At 48.1% G+C, this 16,905-nt stretch overlaps 1 protein-coding gene across 1 annotated transcript in view; it reads left to right on the plus strand.

Moving 5' to 3' along the window:
* Positions 1 to 16,905, plus strand: part of LOC126088140 (meiotic recombination protein SPO11) — a 269,655-nt gene that overhangs the window by 211,150 nt on the left and 41,600 nt on the right. The window contains exon 8 of the mRNA XM_049906256.1: positions 2,436 to 2,615. Coding sequence (XP_049762213.1) covers positions 2,436 to 2,615 — 180 coding nt within the window. The remainder of the gene's footprint in view (positions 1 to 2,435; positions 2,616 to 16,905) is intronic.

The following is a 16,905-nucleotide window of genomic DNA, read 5'->3' on the forward strand; positions in this document are numbered from 1 at the left end:
GTTCTTGGCGCTACAGTCTGGAGCCGAGCGACCGCTACGGTCGCAGGTTCGAATCCTGCTCGGGCATGGATGTGTGTGATGCCCTTAGGTTAGTTAGGTTTAATTAGTTCTAAGTTCTAGGCGACTTCTGACCTCAGAAGTTAAGTCGCATAGTGTTCAGAGCCATTTGAACCATTTGTCCTCTTGATTCTGAGAATACATTTGGACTGTGCCCTGCTGGGTGCGACTGTCTGGCGGCGGATGGCCGGTGGTCTAGGCAGGTTGTTTTTGTAGCCGGTCAAACGGCAAGTTCAGTGCCCTCAACTGAATAGCAGAGACATGATTGGTGAACTTAAACTGAGGCTAGTTGACGTCATAAAGCCCTGTTCGAAATTGGAGGGAACGGTTGTTATTGGAGTGAATGATGTTCTGGGACAGTGTGGGAGAATTTTGGAATCAGAACTGAATGCTGATTCGTGGTTTTCGAGGAGAGCAGGGAGATGAGCAGTGTTGGCTTCGCTCTTGCGTTGCGCGGGCAGTGATTCCGGGTTCTGATCTTTCTCGGAGTCGGACGGTCTTGCGACTTGATCGCTCGTTTTTGGAAGAACTTGGAATTCTCGGACAGCCTTCGCGGCCAGGGGTTGACTCAGAGTTGCTGCACGGCAGAAGTCGGAGCCTACATCATCAGGACGCTGTCTACCGACGACGTGCTGCAGATATCAGTACTGGTACAGTATCTTGCGGCTCCGGCATTGTAGGACCTTATCAATTTTATACTGAATCCCTCAGCAGCACGCGCGCTCGCTTTGCTACAAGTCTACCTTGCTTGTTTCTCCATCTGATCCCGTTTGAGCTCTCACTACTAATTGCGATACTGCTATATAGTTGGAAGATTAATATTCGATTCATTAGGACCTCCAGTCATTATCGTCACTCTATTGCCTCACAGAGAGTAGGAACCCCTTATTCTCGAGCCAACTCTTGTTCTCATAATAGTTCAGTATACCCTATCCTTCAATCTACTGTGTGTTGTGTCGACAATCATGTGCATTTATGTTCTGATGTATAATAAATCTCACTGTAATATTTAATCCACAAATCATTTCGTAGATATAGGCAGAATCCCATTTCCTGTTGTTTATTAGGATAAAGTTATCTTTTTTTGAGTAGATTACGATTTTTATTAAATTATTGTGAGCGTGCTCTCCTTATTTTACGAACAAGCAGGGTCCACCATCATTTTCTTCCGCTGCCGTGGCGCACATAATCAATTAGGTGGTGTGTAAGGAGCGGGTCGAGTGCATGTCTCGTTGTCAAGCAAAATTCGTCTGCATTAAAGAGGTACAAATTCTTCTCCACCCCGACACCTCGCAGGTTGTAGGCACCTTTGAGCGACATTTCTAACTTCTGCGTCGCATTGGGAGACAATTGAAGGATTTCGAAATAGTAGCCCTTGATAATGTTGTGCAATATATGTACACACAGCTTGCTTGTGAATCAGTCTGTTAGTGAACACCGTACCAAAATCTGTGCAGTACTTCCTGAGACAGAAAAACGCGGCGGGAGACTTTAACTTAAGGGGGGTAGGACGCCAAACGGGCCGAGTTGGAGCAGGAGAGGCATCACAGGACATTTTAATTTCCAGTGTCTATAATTTTACAAATAAATTCATAAAACTTTGTCAGCAACACCAGGAAGGATTTAGGATTCACACTCATTGCAGTGGAAGTTCGAAAACATAACAAAATAATTTTTCTTACGTTTGAAATTTCGTCATTTTTTTCACTTATTAATGGCTCCATTTGTTGCAGGTGTATGAAACTCTAGAATTTACTTAATGTATGAAAAAACGAATGAACTGTTATATTTTAAACTTCATCTTTAGAAAAAACACAAATTTTATAGTTAATTACCTCAATTCTTACGACATTTTTTAATAGATTTGGAAAATTCTAGAGTTTCATACACCTTTAAGTATGGTATGTATGCTGTGCAAAATTCATCGAAGAATCTCTCTTACTTATGAAGAAAAGTGTACCTATAGCAACAAATACTGCCATTAGTAAGTGAAAAAATGATGAAATTTCACATATGAAAAAAAAATCATTTCGTTATGTTTTCGAACTTCCACTCCTATGTGTGTGAATCCTTCCTGGTCATGCCGACAAAGTTTCATCAATTTTTTTGTAAAAGTATAAACAGTGGAAATTAAAATGTCGTGTGGTGCCTCTCCTGCTCCAAGTCGGCCCGTCTGACGTCCTACCCCCCTCAAGTATGCGTGGATGTCCTTTGCAGTTGACTGTTAGGTGATGTACTTAGCTGATGTATGTCGTGTAGAATTAATAGTGTTTCCGCACGACGTTATCTTTGCTCGAAGACGTTTGTTGTTGTTAGTTGCACGGTTGCTGCGGCGTGCTCGTGAGCAGAGCGGTGGCGGTGTGGTCTCGCTTGCGCAGGCGCTGTGCGACGCTGCGAGCCGGCTGGCGACGCCGGCCGTGCGCTGGCTGGGCGTGCTGCCGTCGGAGCTGGCGCCGCTCGGCGTGCCCGCGCAGCCGCTCACGGCGGCCGACCGGCGCAAGCTGGCCGCGCTCGCCCGCAGGCCCTACGTGCGCCGCTGCCCCGCCATCCTGCACCAGGTCAGCGCTCGGCCGCCTGCCGTCAGCACTCTGCAGTCCTCAGTAGTAGCCCGCTAGCATGCTCTACCACCCTTCGGCTGTCGTTGCCTGAGCTCGTTATGATGTGAAGTTCAGCCGGTCGCTGCAAAGCCCTGACTGCCAACTCTTACCAGATGCTACTGACAAAGGAAATTCCCCAGTGCACTCCCCTCACATTTAGTGACAAGAGGGCCCAGTGGATGCCTCTCAAACTGAACACATATCAAGCATGAAAGCACGAAGAAGGTTTACTAAACTGTGAAAAACAAAAGCAAAATAGAAACAGTGAACGGTCGAAGAATAAGAAGTGCAACATAGAGCGGCCCGGAAGAGCGATGACGTCGTTGCAAACTGGTCACGATGTTGGACCGCCAAGCGGGCGAGCAGTATTAAAATTTCCATCGTGCTCATTTTATTTTCGCTGTTCACTGTATTCGGATTTGTGTCTGTGTCGTGGTGTAACGTCCCTTTGCAAAAACAAGGTGTAAGGAAGAGACCTATAATGAAAGTTTGTTCTGCACAACTACTCTAGTACCAGCCGAAAGGACATGGTTTTCGAATGGAAACCGTAATCGTTTCACGACAAGGCGACAATTGAACCGAATCCTCCACCGGAAAACACGTCTGGTCTGTCATACAAGGCATTACTGGACAGTGCCGGCCGCGGTGGTCTAGCGGTTCTGGCGCTGCAGTCCGGAACCGCGGGACTGCTACGGTTGCAGGTTCGAATCCTGCCTCGGGCATGGATGTCTGTCGTTCAAATGGCTCTCAGCACTATGGGACTTAACTGCAGTTGTCATCAGTCCCCTAGAACTTAGAACTACTTAAACCTAACTAACCTAAGGATATCACAAACACCCATGACAGAGGCAGGATTCGAACCTGCGACCGCAGCCGTCTCGCGGTTCCATATTGTAATGCCTAGAACCGCTCGGCCACTTCGGCCGGCATGGATGTGTGTGACGTCCTTAGGTTAGTTAGGTTTAAGTAGTTCTAAGTTCTAGGGAAATGATGACCTCAGATGTTAAGTTCCATAGTGCTCAGAGCCATTTGAACCATTTTTGAACTCTCCCAGGAAACAATGAAAACAAAATAGTTTGTCACATAAGCCGCAACAAATGAACGCAACAGTTTCACTATCACACAGTTTTCCCTGTGCTCTATCAAAATATATGGCTTTTAACCTTGCGTTCCGTTTGGAAATTATGAATTTGAAACGTAGTTCACACTCATTTATTTGTTCTTTTCATTCTACTCTCACAACTCATCACATTTACTTGCCACACTAATCTATTCATAACCACGCGACTCATATTCTATAACCAATGTATAGTATCACAACTGCCACGACTACAGAAAGAGAACAAACTTTTCAATGACTGGATGGACAGTTCATAATTTTGTGAGAAGAAAATGAAGTAAAAGTTACGAGAAAGTTTTGAACACGGCTCATCCACTTCGCAGTCCAACACCGCGACCACTTCACCATAATGCCGTGGCTCTGCCAACTCATTCGATGTCGCACTTCTCAAGCTTGGTCCGTTCACTGTTTCTATTTTTTTTTTCACAGTTCGGTACACCTTCGTGTTTTCATGCATGATCTGTGTTCAGTTTTTACCGGGCTATCCATTGCGCCATCTTACCACTAAACCTGAGGGGCGTGCGATGAAGTGTTCCCCTTGTGAGTAGAGAGTGTATGGTGTTAAACACGCAGCACCTTTCGATTCGGTGGAGTTCAAAAACTTCAGTTTTTCGTAAGTTTCTGCAGTAAAAGAAGCTATCTGCTTTATTCAAATTGTTAAGAAATATTTGCGCACGAGAGCACTGAGAAGTAGTGCATGATTTTTCCCCACAGTTACAACAAAAACGTGCTACTTTTTCTAGTTCTGACACTGAATTCGTACACATTTCCAGCTGTTTTCTTACAGCATAAGTTTGCAAGCACAGGATAGCACTTACCACAAAATCCGACACTGCATTTAGAAAACTCACTGACGCATAACACAGTCTGTTTCCTTTGATGTTACGAGAATGTATCGAATTCATTAATGCAGATTTATGCGAATTGGTTGAAATCGTATGTTTCCAGGTCGAACACATTATTAACCTTTGGCACTTTCATTAAGATATATCCACGGACATAAGTAAATGATTAAACCTTTACAATATTATTCTGTATATCTGGAGAAAGTACAGAATTCTTTATGAGCACGCTTACTTTAAAAAGTTAAATTTAGAATTTATTAGGTCTTACTTATTGCCATGCGTAGCACAAAAATCCACATTGTCCTGTTTCGTGAATGACAGAAAATGTAAGCTCATACATCTGTGTACCAAAGAGCTGCTTAGTGAAGAATTACGCTGTACTTGGCTGGGAGCCCACCTATCATAAAGCACAACAAACGATTGGCTGTAACTAGTAACTTCTTTTACACAGACTATTGTGACTCGGTACGATTCTCGCGCTATTGCGTTTCCACTGTATCTCGTTCTCCGCAGAGTACATCCAATTTTTTATCGTACTAGAGTCCGTGCTAATTGACATCAATTGCTAAGCCACATATCAACCCCCCCCTTTTTTAGACAGAAAGCTTTCGCTTCCAGTCTTGGCCCTACCAAACTGTCTCTTAAGCCTAGTTTACACAACAACATTGGGTTCCGCCACACGTTGGTTGGAATGAGATGCACGCAAATGGTTTCACGTTTGTAGACACGGCGCCACCAGTATACACGCAGTTTCGTCGTTTTGAGGGTCTTTGAGTCGTGTCTGAAATGAAAGTTTTGGCAGCTGCACGTCGCACGAGTTGTGATGGAGTTAAATCTAGTTTAGTGGAATCGCTGCATAAGGAAAAAAAAAGAAACTTGTTTCCATTCGTGGCTGGATGAAGAACAGTCGTCAGCTCGGTTGCTCAGCTTCTTTGCTGAAATAATTTATACTGGTAGACCCAAGAAGCTTCTTCAGTTATCTTAGAATGTCACCTGAACTGTTCACGTTAATTACGCGATAAGGAGTAAAGACATTGTAATGTACGAAGTACTGTTGCCAGTACTGAAATTCGATCATATTGCGTGCATTACAATCGAGAACACTCGGCGTGTTATAAGATGCGGTTTTAGTTGGTGACGACGCTTACTCATTAACAGTAATAATTATTAACAGCAATAATTATTCGAAACAGGGTGCATTAAGAAGAGAATGGTTTGCAAACTAATCTCATGAAGATACACCTAGATAATGGCAATATATTCCAAAATTCTAACATATGTGAATGGGGATCACTGCCGCTACGTTTTAAATAGATGAATAATGAATAAAGAATGCAACTTCTTGATTTGTGTAGCTTTCCCTCCTGTCAAAACAATATTCCTTAACGAAGATTCGGCCAACTCGAACGGAGGGATTTTAGTCTTGTTTTCCGCAGATTCGGATAAGTTTTGTTTGTTTCGTGGTCATGAGGCCACACAACTTATATGGCTCTGAGCACTATGGGACTCAACATCTTAGGTCATAAATCCCCTAGAACTTAGAACTACTTAAACCGAACTAACCTAAGGACAGCACACAACACCCAGCCATCACGAGGCAGAGAAAATCCCTGACCCCGCCGGGAATCGAACACAACTTATAATTATCAAACAAATCATCTGACTAGCTAACTAACTAACCAAACATCCTACTTACTAACGAGTGAGCTCATTAACTCACAGAGTAAACAAACTAAAAGACTAACTCAGGAAAAGACTAACCCAAATATTTGGGTCAACATTTGTAAAACTCTAATTCCTCTCTGCCAAACCCCACCCTATGGGGAGAGAGGGATAGTTTTAGTTTTAGCGAATCAAAATTTACGAAGTAAATAAGTAGTTTTTATTTATCCGTAATCGTTTTCCTCGCAAAAATGAGAACATGGGTTTTCTTGAATTACAGCGCCAACTACAAAGAATCAAAACAAATGTTTAAGGTGAAATCTACGTAGTTTTTTTACGTAGAATCTGATTATACAATAAAAAATGGGGGTTCCCGTTTGAAATTTTAAAGTTGCCTCCCGCCCCACCCCCAAGCGGCTCGGGGGGGGGGGGGGGCGGCGGCGGCGGCGGCGGCTAATTTTAGCACTAGCAGATGTCCCACTCGAAAATAATCACCAAACTCCCAGACATAAACATTATTGAGCATATGTGGTATGCCTTGCAACATGCTGTTCAGAAGAGATCTCCACCGCCTCGTACTCTTACGGATTTATGGACAGCCCAGCAGGATGCATGGTATCACTTCCTTCCAGCACTACTTCAGACATTAGTAGAGCCCATGCCACGTCGTGTTGTGGCACTTCTGTGTGCTCACAGGGGTCCTACACGATATTAGGCAGGTGTACCAGTCACTTTGGCTCTTCAGTGTATTAAAGCACACTCTCCCATGTCAACTCGCCCGGATAGCTAGACACTAGCACTCCGCGTCCGGGATAATGGAGGTGTACCAGCCTAGGATCGAATCTTCCTGGCGGATTGACGACGAAGGCTGGTTGTGCCGGCCAGTCAGGATGTAAGCTTTTAGGCATTTCCCACATGCGAAGTCTGCTACTTGCCTTACACAACTGAGTATGTGTCATCGTCCCATTACGTGTCTCTACTGATGAGCGTATTTGTATGGGATCCAACTCTGATCTTATAACCATAGGATACTACATTTTTTTTTTTCGTTCTGTAAAGTGCACAGTATTTATTATCTGGCCATTTAAAGCAAGTTGTCATTGTCAGTCTTTGCCCCAGTTTGAGATCTTATCAAGATCTGACTGAATATTTGTGCAGCTTCTTTCAGTCTGCACTTCGTTGTAGATAACTGCGTCGTCCGCGAAAAGTCTGAAATTACTATTAATATCGTCCACAAGGTCATTAATATAAATGAACAGCAAAGGACCCAACACTCATCTCTGGGGCACACCCCAGATGATTTATGTATCTGTAGATGATTCTCCATCTAAGATAATTGGCTGTGCCCTCCCTGCCAAAAACGCCATCTGTCCAGTCATAAATTTTGTTTATACCCCATGCGACCGTACTTTTGATAATAAGCGTAGGTGTGGTACAGAGTCAAATGCTTTTTAGTAACAGGGAAATACTGCATGAACCTGACTGCCTTGATCCATAGTTTTCAGTATGTCACGTGATAAGTGAGAATTGGGTTTCACATGATCGATGTTTTCGGAATCCGTGATAGTTGGAATGGAGATCATTCTGCAATTGGATGTCATGGTTATTAGATCGTTGTTTTGCGAATCACTTCTCCTACTTTGCAGGGGTGAGCTTTGCTTTCCGGCAACTACTGGTCACAGTTTTTTATTCGGAGGATGTACGACAGATTATTCTCAACACAGCGAATTGACCGAGCGAGGTGGCGCAGTGGTTAGACACTGGACTCGCATTCGGAGGACGACGGTTCAATCCCGCGTCCGGCCATCCTGATTTAGGTTTTCCGTGATTTCCCTAAATCGCTCCAGGCAAATGCCGGGATGGTTCCTTTCAAAGGGCACGGCCGACTTCCTTCCCCGTCCTTCCCTAATCCGATGAGACCGATGACCTCGCTGTCTGGTCTCCTTCCCCAAAACAACCAACCAATCAACACAGCGGCTAAATCAGCTGCGTCCTGGGTATTTGTTCAGTTTTAACGATTTCGGCGGTTTCTCAACGTTACTGACAGTAAAATCTATTTCACTCGTCGTTTCAGAGGTACGAGAATTAAACTGGAGCAAAACTCCTTAGTTTTCGTTTAGAAAACAGAGCGAAGTATTTCTGCTTTTGTTCTGCTACTCAGATTCAGTTCCTATCTCATCCGTGAGTGACTGAACACCATCTTTGATGCCACTGACAACCGTTTAGTAGTATCCTGCTGTTTTGTAGTCCTGAGCGTTCTATTCTCTTTGAACATCTTTGCTCGTAGCAAGTGGCGATAACTACAATTGGCCATATACTGAGCATAGACAGCGAGGTCCTGCCTTCTGGAAAGAATGATGTGTTGCGAAAATTTCCGTGGCATCCTTCTGCATTTCCTTCCCCCCCCCCCCCCCCCTACGGGTCCGGGGTAAGAATAGGCCCGAGGTATTCCTGCCTGTCGTACGAGGCGACTAAAAGGAGTTTCAACCGTTTCGGCCTTCCATGTGATGGTCCCCCGCGGGGTTTGACCTCCATTTTTCAAAATTCTACAGAAGTACGAGCCTTTTGGGGAAGGACACCTTACATGGTGTATCACTGGTCCTAAGTGCACTAAGACTTTGGCACTCAGCATTGTAACAGCGTTGTAACCATACCCACTATTCCTCAAATTGGGCCTAAACGCCTGATGGGTTGTCCAAGTTACGCCCATAGTGCATCTCCATCTGCACCAGCGATCATGATGGACTTTCCATGGCACCAGAAATCCAGCACGGTAGCCAGCCTGTTGTGGTGGGGTCGTCATGTTCCCTCTAGGTTGTAGCCCCCTGACAACACAGGGATCGTACTGCCGATACCTGAGCTGCACCCTCCCCACGTCGGCCAAGGAGTAGATGCCCGTCTCCTTGGGGCATCAGGACTCCCGGCAATGGTCATCCTGCCAGGTGGCCCTTGCTGCGGCTGGGTGGCGCCCGTGGGGAGAGCCCCTGGTCGGAGTGGGTGGTATCGGGGCGGACGTTTCGCAGATGAAACGTCACCACGTATCAGGTCGCTCTGCGGCCGAGTCTTTCAAAAGAAAAGGTACCGTTTCTAGTTCTGGTTCTCCTGCCCTTTCCCCCTTGGCCACTCCATGGGAGGAGGGACAGGCCCGCCGGCTTGGGGCGAAGTACTTCCCCCGCTATTTGGTCTGTTCTCGAACCGATGGGGGGACATTCGCCACCTCCAAGCCCATGTTCTTTGTTCAGCATATTGAGGACATCTTTGGGGAAATCGAGGCTCTCGGCAAGATGCGTTCAGGGTCCGTTATTATCAAGACCACCTCCGCCACACAGTCGGCGGCGCTCCAGGCGTGCGACCGCCTAGGGGACATCCCAGTCTCCATTGTCCCACATCTGGCACTAAATAGGACGCAGGGGGTTATTTTTCATCGTGACCTCCTGCTACAATCTGATGAGGAGCTCAGGGCCAACCTGGAGCGCCGAGGCGTGCATTTCGTCTTCGTGAGGAACATACATGCACCCCACCACCTCGGTGCGTTAATTGTCCTGGCGTCCACTCGCCTAGATCCTCAGACTGCCTCGCATATCAGAAGGAGAAGAAGATACAAGAAATCAAAACTTTGGATCGGCTCTCTTATTCTGAGGCCAGGAAGAAGTATGACTGCCTCCATCCCGTGCCATTGACCACTTCGTTTGCCTCAGTTGTGTCCACTCCTTCCGCGGTATCCTCACCCCTATCCTGTCCCCCCTCCGCCTCCTCCGCCCATCAGGGGGCTCTGCCTCCACCTCCCAAATCCCTCCCTTCCAAATCCTCCTCCCTGTGGCCCCCACCCCCCCTGCCCCAGGGGCCACCCTTCCTCCTCCTTCTCCCCCCACGCCACCTGAGAAGCTATCCTCTTCTCAGGCGTCCATTGGGGAAACGTTCCAGACCCCAGCTTCCGAGGTCCGGCGTTCCAAAACGGACCCCGCGCGTGAGGACCTTCTTCGGGTCCAGCCCACCATCCCTGTGCCTCCTCGGCCTTCCAAGAAGGCCTCCAAGAAGAAGTCTCTATCCCCCTCTCCACTCCGGCGCGTTTCGTCTGACGCTCCATCCGTGAGTCGCTGCTCCCGGCCGTCCTCAGTTTCGCCGGGACGCTCTGCTGCCAGGCGCTCCGCTGGCCTTTTGTCGGCAAATGATGCTGCCCCTCCAACACAACCAGGGACAGCGGCCGCAGCTGGCGACGAGTCGATGGACCCGGATCCGCCTCCCGTCGGTTGTAGCGTTGTTCCCTCGCAACCTGGCCCTCCGCGGCCGTCGAGGTGACCAGCTCTTCCCCCATCTCGTTCCCCCAACTTTTTGACTAGCGATGGCGTTGTTTCATTGGAACATAAGAGGTATTCGATCTCATCGGGAGGAATTACAACTGCTCCTCCGCCTGCACTGTCCGCTCGTCCGTGGACTCCAGGAAACCAAGTTGCGTCCGACTGACCGTATTGCCTTTACCCACTATACCTTGGAGCGGTATAACCTCGCCCCTGTGGACGGTATCCCAGCTCATGGTGGGGTCATGTTGCTCGTTCGGGACGATGTCTATTACCATCCCATCCCATTGACCACCCCACTCCAAGCAATAGCTGTCCGCATCACTCTTTCTGCTTTTACTTTTTCAGTTTGTACCATCTTCACTCCACCGTCGTCTGCTGTTAGTCGGGCTGACATGATGCACCTGATCGTTCAGCTTCCCCCGCCGTTTTTATTGTTTGGCGACTTCAATGCCCATCATCCCCTTTGGGGCTCTCCTGCATCCTGTCAAAGAGGCTCACTCTTCGCAGATGTCTTCAACCTCAATACTGGCGCCCCGACTTTCCTCTCGGACTCTACTCATACCTACTCCCACTTGGACCTCTCGATCTGTTCTACCACTCTTGCCCGTCGGTTCGAGTGGTATGTCCTTTCTGACACCTATTCGAGCGACCACTTCCCCTGTGTCGTTCGTCTCCTGCACCACACCCCATCCCCACGTCCTTCGAGCTGGACCATACTGAAAGCTGACTGGGGACTTTACTCCTCCCTGGCGACCTTTCCGGACCACGATTTTCTCAGTTGTGACAGTCAGGTCGAATACCTCACGGCTGTTATCATCAATGCTGCCGAACGTTCCATTCCTCGTACTACTTCTTCTTCACGTCGCGTTTCCGTCCCCTGGTGGAACGAGGCTTGTAGGGACGCTATCCGTGCTCGACGACGTGCTTTACGCACCTTTCGCCGCCATCCTACGTTGGCGAATTGTATTGAATACAAACGACTCCGAGCGCAATGCCGTAGAGTCATCAAAGACAGCAAAAAAGCTTGTTGGGCCTCTTTCACCAGCTCCTTTAACACTTTTACTCCCTCTTCCGTCGTCTGGGGTGGCCTGCTCCGGCTGTCGGGCATTAAGGCCCACTCCTCGGTACCTAGCCTGACCTCAGGTAATGCCGTCCTTGTTGAGCCTTTGGCTGTCTCCAACGCCTTTGGCCGCTTTTTCGCGGAGGTTTCAAGCTCCGCCTATTACCATCCTGCCTTCCTTCCCAGGAAAGAGGCAGAAGAGGCTCGGCGACCTTCCTTCCACTCGCTGAATCTGGAAACTTATAATGCCCCCTTTACTATGCGGGAACTCGAACGTGCGCTTGCGCTGTCCCGGTCCTCTGCTCCGGGGCCAGATGCCATTCACGTTCAGATGCTGGCACACCTTTCTCCGGCGGGCAAAAGCTTCCTTCTTCGTACCTACAATCGCGTCTGGACCGAAGGTCAAGTCCCCATGCGTTGGCGTGACGCCGTTGTTGTTCCTATACCCAAACCCGGGAAGGATAGACACCTTCCTTCTAGTTACCGCCCCATTTCTCTTACAAGCTGTGTCTGTAAGGTGATGGAGCGCATGGTTAATGCTCGGTTAGTCTGGATTCTTGAATCTCGACGGCTACTTACTAATGTCCAATGCGGCTTTCGTCGCCGCCGCTCCGCTGTTGACCACCTTGTGACCTTGTCGACATTCATCATGAACAACTTTTTGCGAAGGCGGCAAACGGTAGCCGTGTTCTTCGACTTCGAGAAGGCTTATGATACCGGTTGGAGAGGAGGTATCCTCCGCACTATGCACAGGTGGGGCCTACGCGGTCGCCTGCTCCTTTTTATTGATTCCTTTTTAACGGATCGAAAGTTTAGGGTACGTGTGGGTTCCGTATTGTCCGACGTCTTCCTCCAGGAGAACGGAGTGCCTCAGGGCTCCGTCTTGAGCGTAGCCCTTTTTGCCGTCGCGATCAGTGCAATTATGGATTGCATTCCACCTCATGTCTCAGGCTGTCTCTTTGTCGATGACTTCGCGATCTACTGCAGTGCCCAGGGAACATGCCTCCTGGAGCGCTGCCTTCAGCGTTGTCTAGACAGCCTCTACTCGTGGAGCGTGGCGAATGGCTTCCGGTTCTCTGAAGAAAAGACGGTTTGTATCAACTTTTGGCGATATAAAGCGTTCCTTCCGCCATCCTTACATCTCGGTCCCGTTGTTCTCCCATTCGTGGACACAACTAAGTTTCTAGGGCTCACGTTGGACAGGAAACTGTATTGGTCTCCACATGTCTCTTATTTGGCGGCCCGTTGTACACGTTCCCTTAATGTCCTCAGAGTTCTTAGCGGTTCATCTTGGGGAGCGGATCGCACTGTCCTGCTTCGCTTGTATGGGTCCATAGTCTGATCGAAGCTGGATTATGGGAGCTTCGTCTACTCGTCCGCTCGGCCATCCCTCTTACGCCGGCTCAACTCCATCCACCATCAGGGGATACATCTTGCGACCGGAGCCTTCTACACTAGTCCTGTCGAGAGTCTTTATGCTGAAGCTGCCGAGTTACCATTGACCTACTGGCGCGATGTACTGCTGTGTCGGTATGCCTGCCGGCTGTCGTTTATGCCCGACCACCCCTCTTACAAGTCCTTCTTCGTCGATTCTCTCGACCGTCAGTACGGGTTGTATGTGTCTGCCCTGCTGCCCCCCGGAGTCCGCTTCCGTCGCCTGCTTCGACAATTGGATTTTGCCCTCCCTACCACCTTCAGAGAGGGTGAGTGCCCGACACCACCTTGGCTCCAGGCTCCGGTTCATATTTATCTCGACCTCAGCTCACTCCCGAAGGAGGGTACTTCGGCTGCAGTGTATTGCTCACGGTTTGTCGAACTTCGTGCTCGACTTGCCGGTCACGCGTTTATTTACACCGATGGCTCCAAAACTGACGATGGTGTCGGCTGTGCCTTTGTCGTCGGGGCCGCCACCTTTAAATACCGGCTCCTCGACCAATGTTCCAGCTTTACAGCCGAGCTTTTTGCTCTCCATCAGGCCGTTCAGTATGCCCGCCGCAACCGCCATTCATCATATGTACTCTGCTCTGACTCACTCAGTGCTCTTCAGAGCCTTGGAGCTCCCTATCCGGTCCATCCCTTGATTCAACGGATACAGCAGTCCCTCCATTCTTTCGCTGATAATGGTGGTTCTGTCAGCTTTCTGTGGGTTCCCGGACATGTAGGAGTGCCTGGGAATGAGGCTGCGGATGCTGCAGCCAAGGCTGCAGTCCTCCTGCCTCGGCCAGCCTCCCATTGTGTCCCATCATCTGACGTTCGTGGGGATGTATGTAAGAGGCTTGTGTCGTTGTGGTGGGATACTTGGTCATCCCTCCAAGGAAACAAGCTCCGGGCAGTAAAACCGCTCCCAACTGCTTGGACAACATCCTCCCGACCATCTCGGCGCGAGGAGGTCCTTCTGACCAGGTTGCGGATTGGGCATTGCCGGTTTAGCCACCGCTACCTGCTCTCCGGTGACCCAGCCCCGCAGTGCCCTTGTGGTCAGGCATTAACAGTGCGCCATGTTTTATTGTCGTGTCCCCGTTTTAGTCAATTTCGTGTTGTCCTGTCCCTGCCATCTACTTTACCGGATGTTTTAGCTGATGACGCTCGAGCAGCTGCTCGTATTCTGCGTTATATAACTTTAACTGGCTTGTCCAGAGACATTTAATCTTTTTACTTATTTTATCTGCATCCTTGTCAGGTCCTTCTGGTGTCCCCTCCATCCCCTTGAGTTTTACCAGATTCCATGTGCTCTAACAACAGTGACTGGGCGCTAATGACCTCAGCAGTTGAGCGCCCGTAAACCCAACCAAAAAAAAAAAAAAAAAACACCTTCCCCCCCTCCCCCCCAGAATGAACTTTATCTCCCAGGGCCCCACTGTAGTTTGGATCACGATGGAATGCCGCGGGTTGTCTGCTGATATCAGCGCATGGCTTTTCCTATTTGGTGCGACCAGCCAAATTTCCTTCGTCCCATTCATTCCTGATATTCGAGGGCCTTTATTTTGGCTTTTTGTACTTGCTTTCACACCTTCGGCAAAGTTTTGAAGGCGTGGCCGCCTTAATATACTGTTGCCTGTTGTGCTGTACCCTTCATCCGTTATAAGCGGCCGTCTCACTTGTTTGTGCGTCGATTTTTCTTACTTGGTATTCTAGTCAGAGACTACTAAGTTGTCGAATTATTGGTCGTTCTCCCACAACCTGTTAATATGATCGTTTGCGGATCCACTAGCTGTAGCTTAGTTATGCTTTGTGTAGGATTCTGCTGTTGAACTGTACCTCCCTTACCGAGCAGTGGACGCACCATGCGGAAGTCCCACCACAACCGTTGACCCATCTCTTACCATGTCGTCTGCGCAGGAAGGGTAAGTTAGTTTGTACTCAGTCTTCGAGCCATACCTTGTAAGCAGCATAATCTCCTGCACAGGCCATCACACTAGGCAGATGTACAATGCTTTTTGTCTCACGATATCTATTGAATGTTAGAATAACACCGCCGTGGTATATGCCAGTTCAGCGGGTAGTTACCCTTCCTGCCGTAAAGTGACAGTATGCGCTCGGTCTGAGCTTGATAAGGACATTCGAGGTAACTTGACAGGCTGTTAAGAGTTGACTAGCCGCACTGTTCAGTTCTGCTGATCTGCACCGAGAGTATTTTCACCTCCATTACAGAGACAGCTGTAGGTTTCGATTTCGGGTGGTCAAAAGCGTGCTGAGTAGAAGCTGTGTGATCAGAAAAAACATGTATGTGCATTGTGAGAGTGGAGCAAAACTATTTTTGAGCAGTTGATGAATCTTGTTTAAATCTGGAAGGGAATTCATAAAAGTAACTTTGTTGAAAAATACCATTCTGGTACTTTTGAGGTCTTGATGTGGGGTGCCATCATGTTGAATCGCTTTAGGAACTTCACTGGTGATCGAAGGTATACTTTTAATGCTTATATTTAGAGACATGACTTGTGAGTTTTCAGTGTCAGTTGCTCCAGTCTTCTTCTTTCTGTACGTTAATGCCCATCCACTTGGAGCTACCGTGCTGATTGAGGAGGAGGAGATTAGTTTTTAATGTTCCGTCGACAACGAAGTCATCAGAGACGGAGCACAAGCTCGGATTAGGGGAAGATGGAAAAGCAAATCGACCATACCCTTGCAAAGGAATCATCCCAGCACTTTCCTTAAGCGATTTAGGGAAACTACGGAAATCCTATATCAGAATGGTCGGACGCGAGCTTGAACTGGCGTCCTCCCGAATACGAGACCAGTGTGCTAGCCACTGCGCTACGTCGCTCGGTTCCGCTGCTTGAATTTCTCGCGAGTGAGAAAATCCAAGTTACTAAGCACAGAGATATTCGGATGCGAAGGTCTGCCCAGCCACCACTTGCGTATTACCCGGGAAAGGAACTTAGTGCCGGAAGGAATCGAGAACTTTCTCAGAAATGAGACCGGAGTTTCTTGCACAGATATCCTTGTATAAAACATCCTCGATTTACTTGTCTCTTCAAACCTGGGCCTACAAAATCCTTCATGTTCTCCGTCAGGAACAACTGAATGTCGTGGCTGCTACTGTGGTGACTATTTATAGACCATTGACGGCTTGTGATTGGTCGGCTCAGCGTCGAGAGATCGCTTCCACATTTTGTTAAGATTGCAGTTGCTGCGCCCGCTCCCACCCATTTACGGTATAGTTACTGCACCTCTTTGTTCCAGACGTTTATTGATTATTTGATTGCAGTGCTACTGTATGCCAAATATTTGATCCTAAAGTCTTACCTTGTTCTGTAAGTTACCACATAGTTAAGGAAACACGCTCACATTTCTACATTATAATTGATGTTTGGGCAACAGTGTATCAGTTACCTTCTAGGAAAGCCATATCACCATAATACATAATAGCCCGCATCTCGTGGTCGTGCGGTAGCGTTCTCGCTTCCCACGCCCGGATTCCCGGGTTCGATTCCCGGCGGGGTCTGGGATTTTCTCTGCCTCGTGATGGCTGGGTGTTGTGTGCTGTCCTTAGGTTAGTTAGGTTTAAGTAGTTCTAAGTTCTAGGGGACTTATGACCACAGCAGTTGAGTCCCATAGTGCTCAGAGCCATTTGAACATTTAACACCTAATAGGTGCATAAAAACTACTGAGGTGAAAACGATACCCACCGAATAGCCATGTGTGAGTCTTAGAATGTCCATCACAGGGGTCCGTAATTCGCTTCCCAATGACTTTTTTTTGCTTAGTGAGAAGGTGTACAAGGGATTATTCAGAGCCTTGTGAGGGTAAATGGAAGTTAAAT

Source organism: Schistocerca cancellata, chromosome 6, assembly GCF_023864275.1.
Source record: "Schistocerca cancellata isolate TAMUIC-IGC-003103 chromosome 6, iqSchCanc2.1, whole genome shotgun sequence".
Taxonomy (NCBI): Eukaryota; Metazoa; Arthropoda; class Insecta; order Orthoptera; family Acrididae; genus Schistocerca; species Schistocerca cancellata.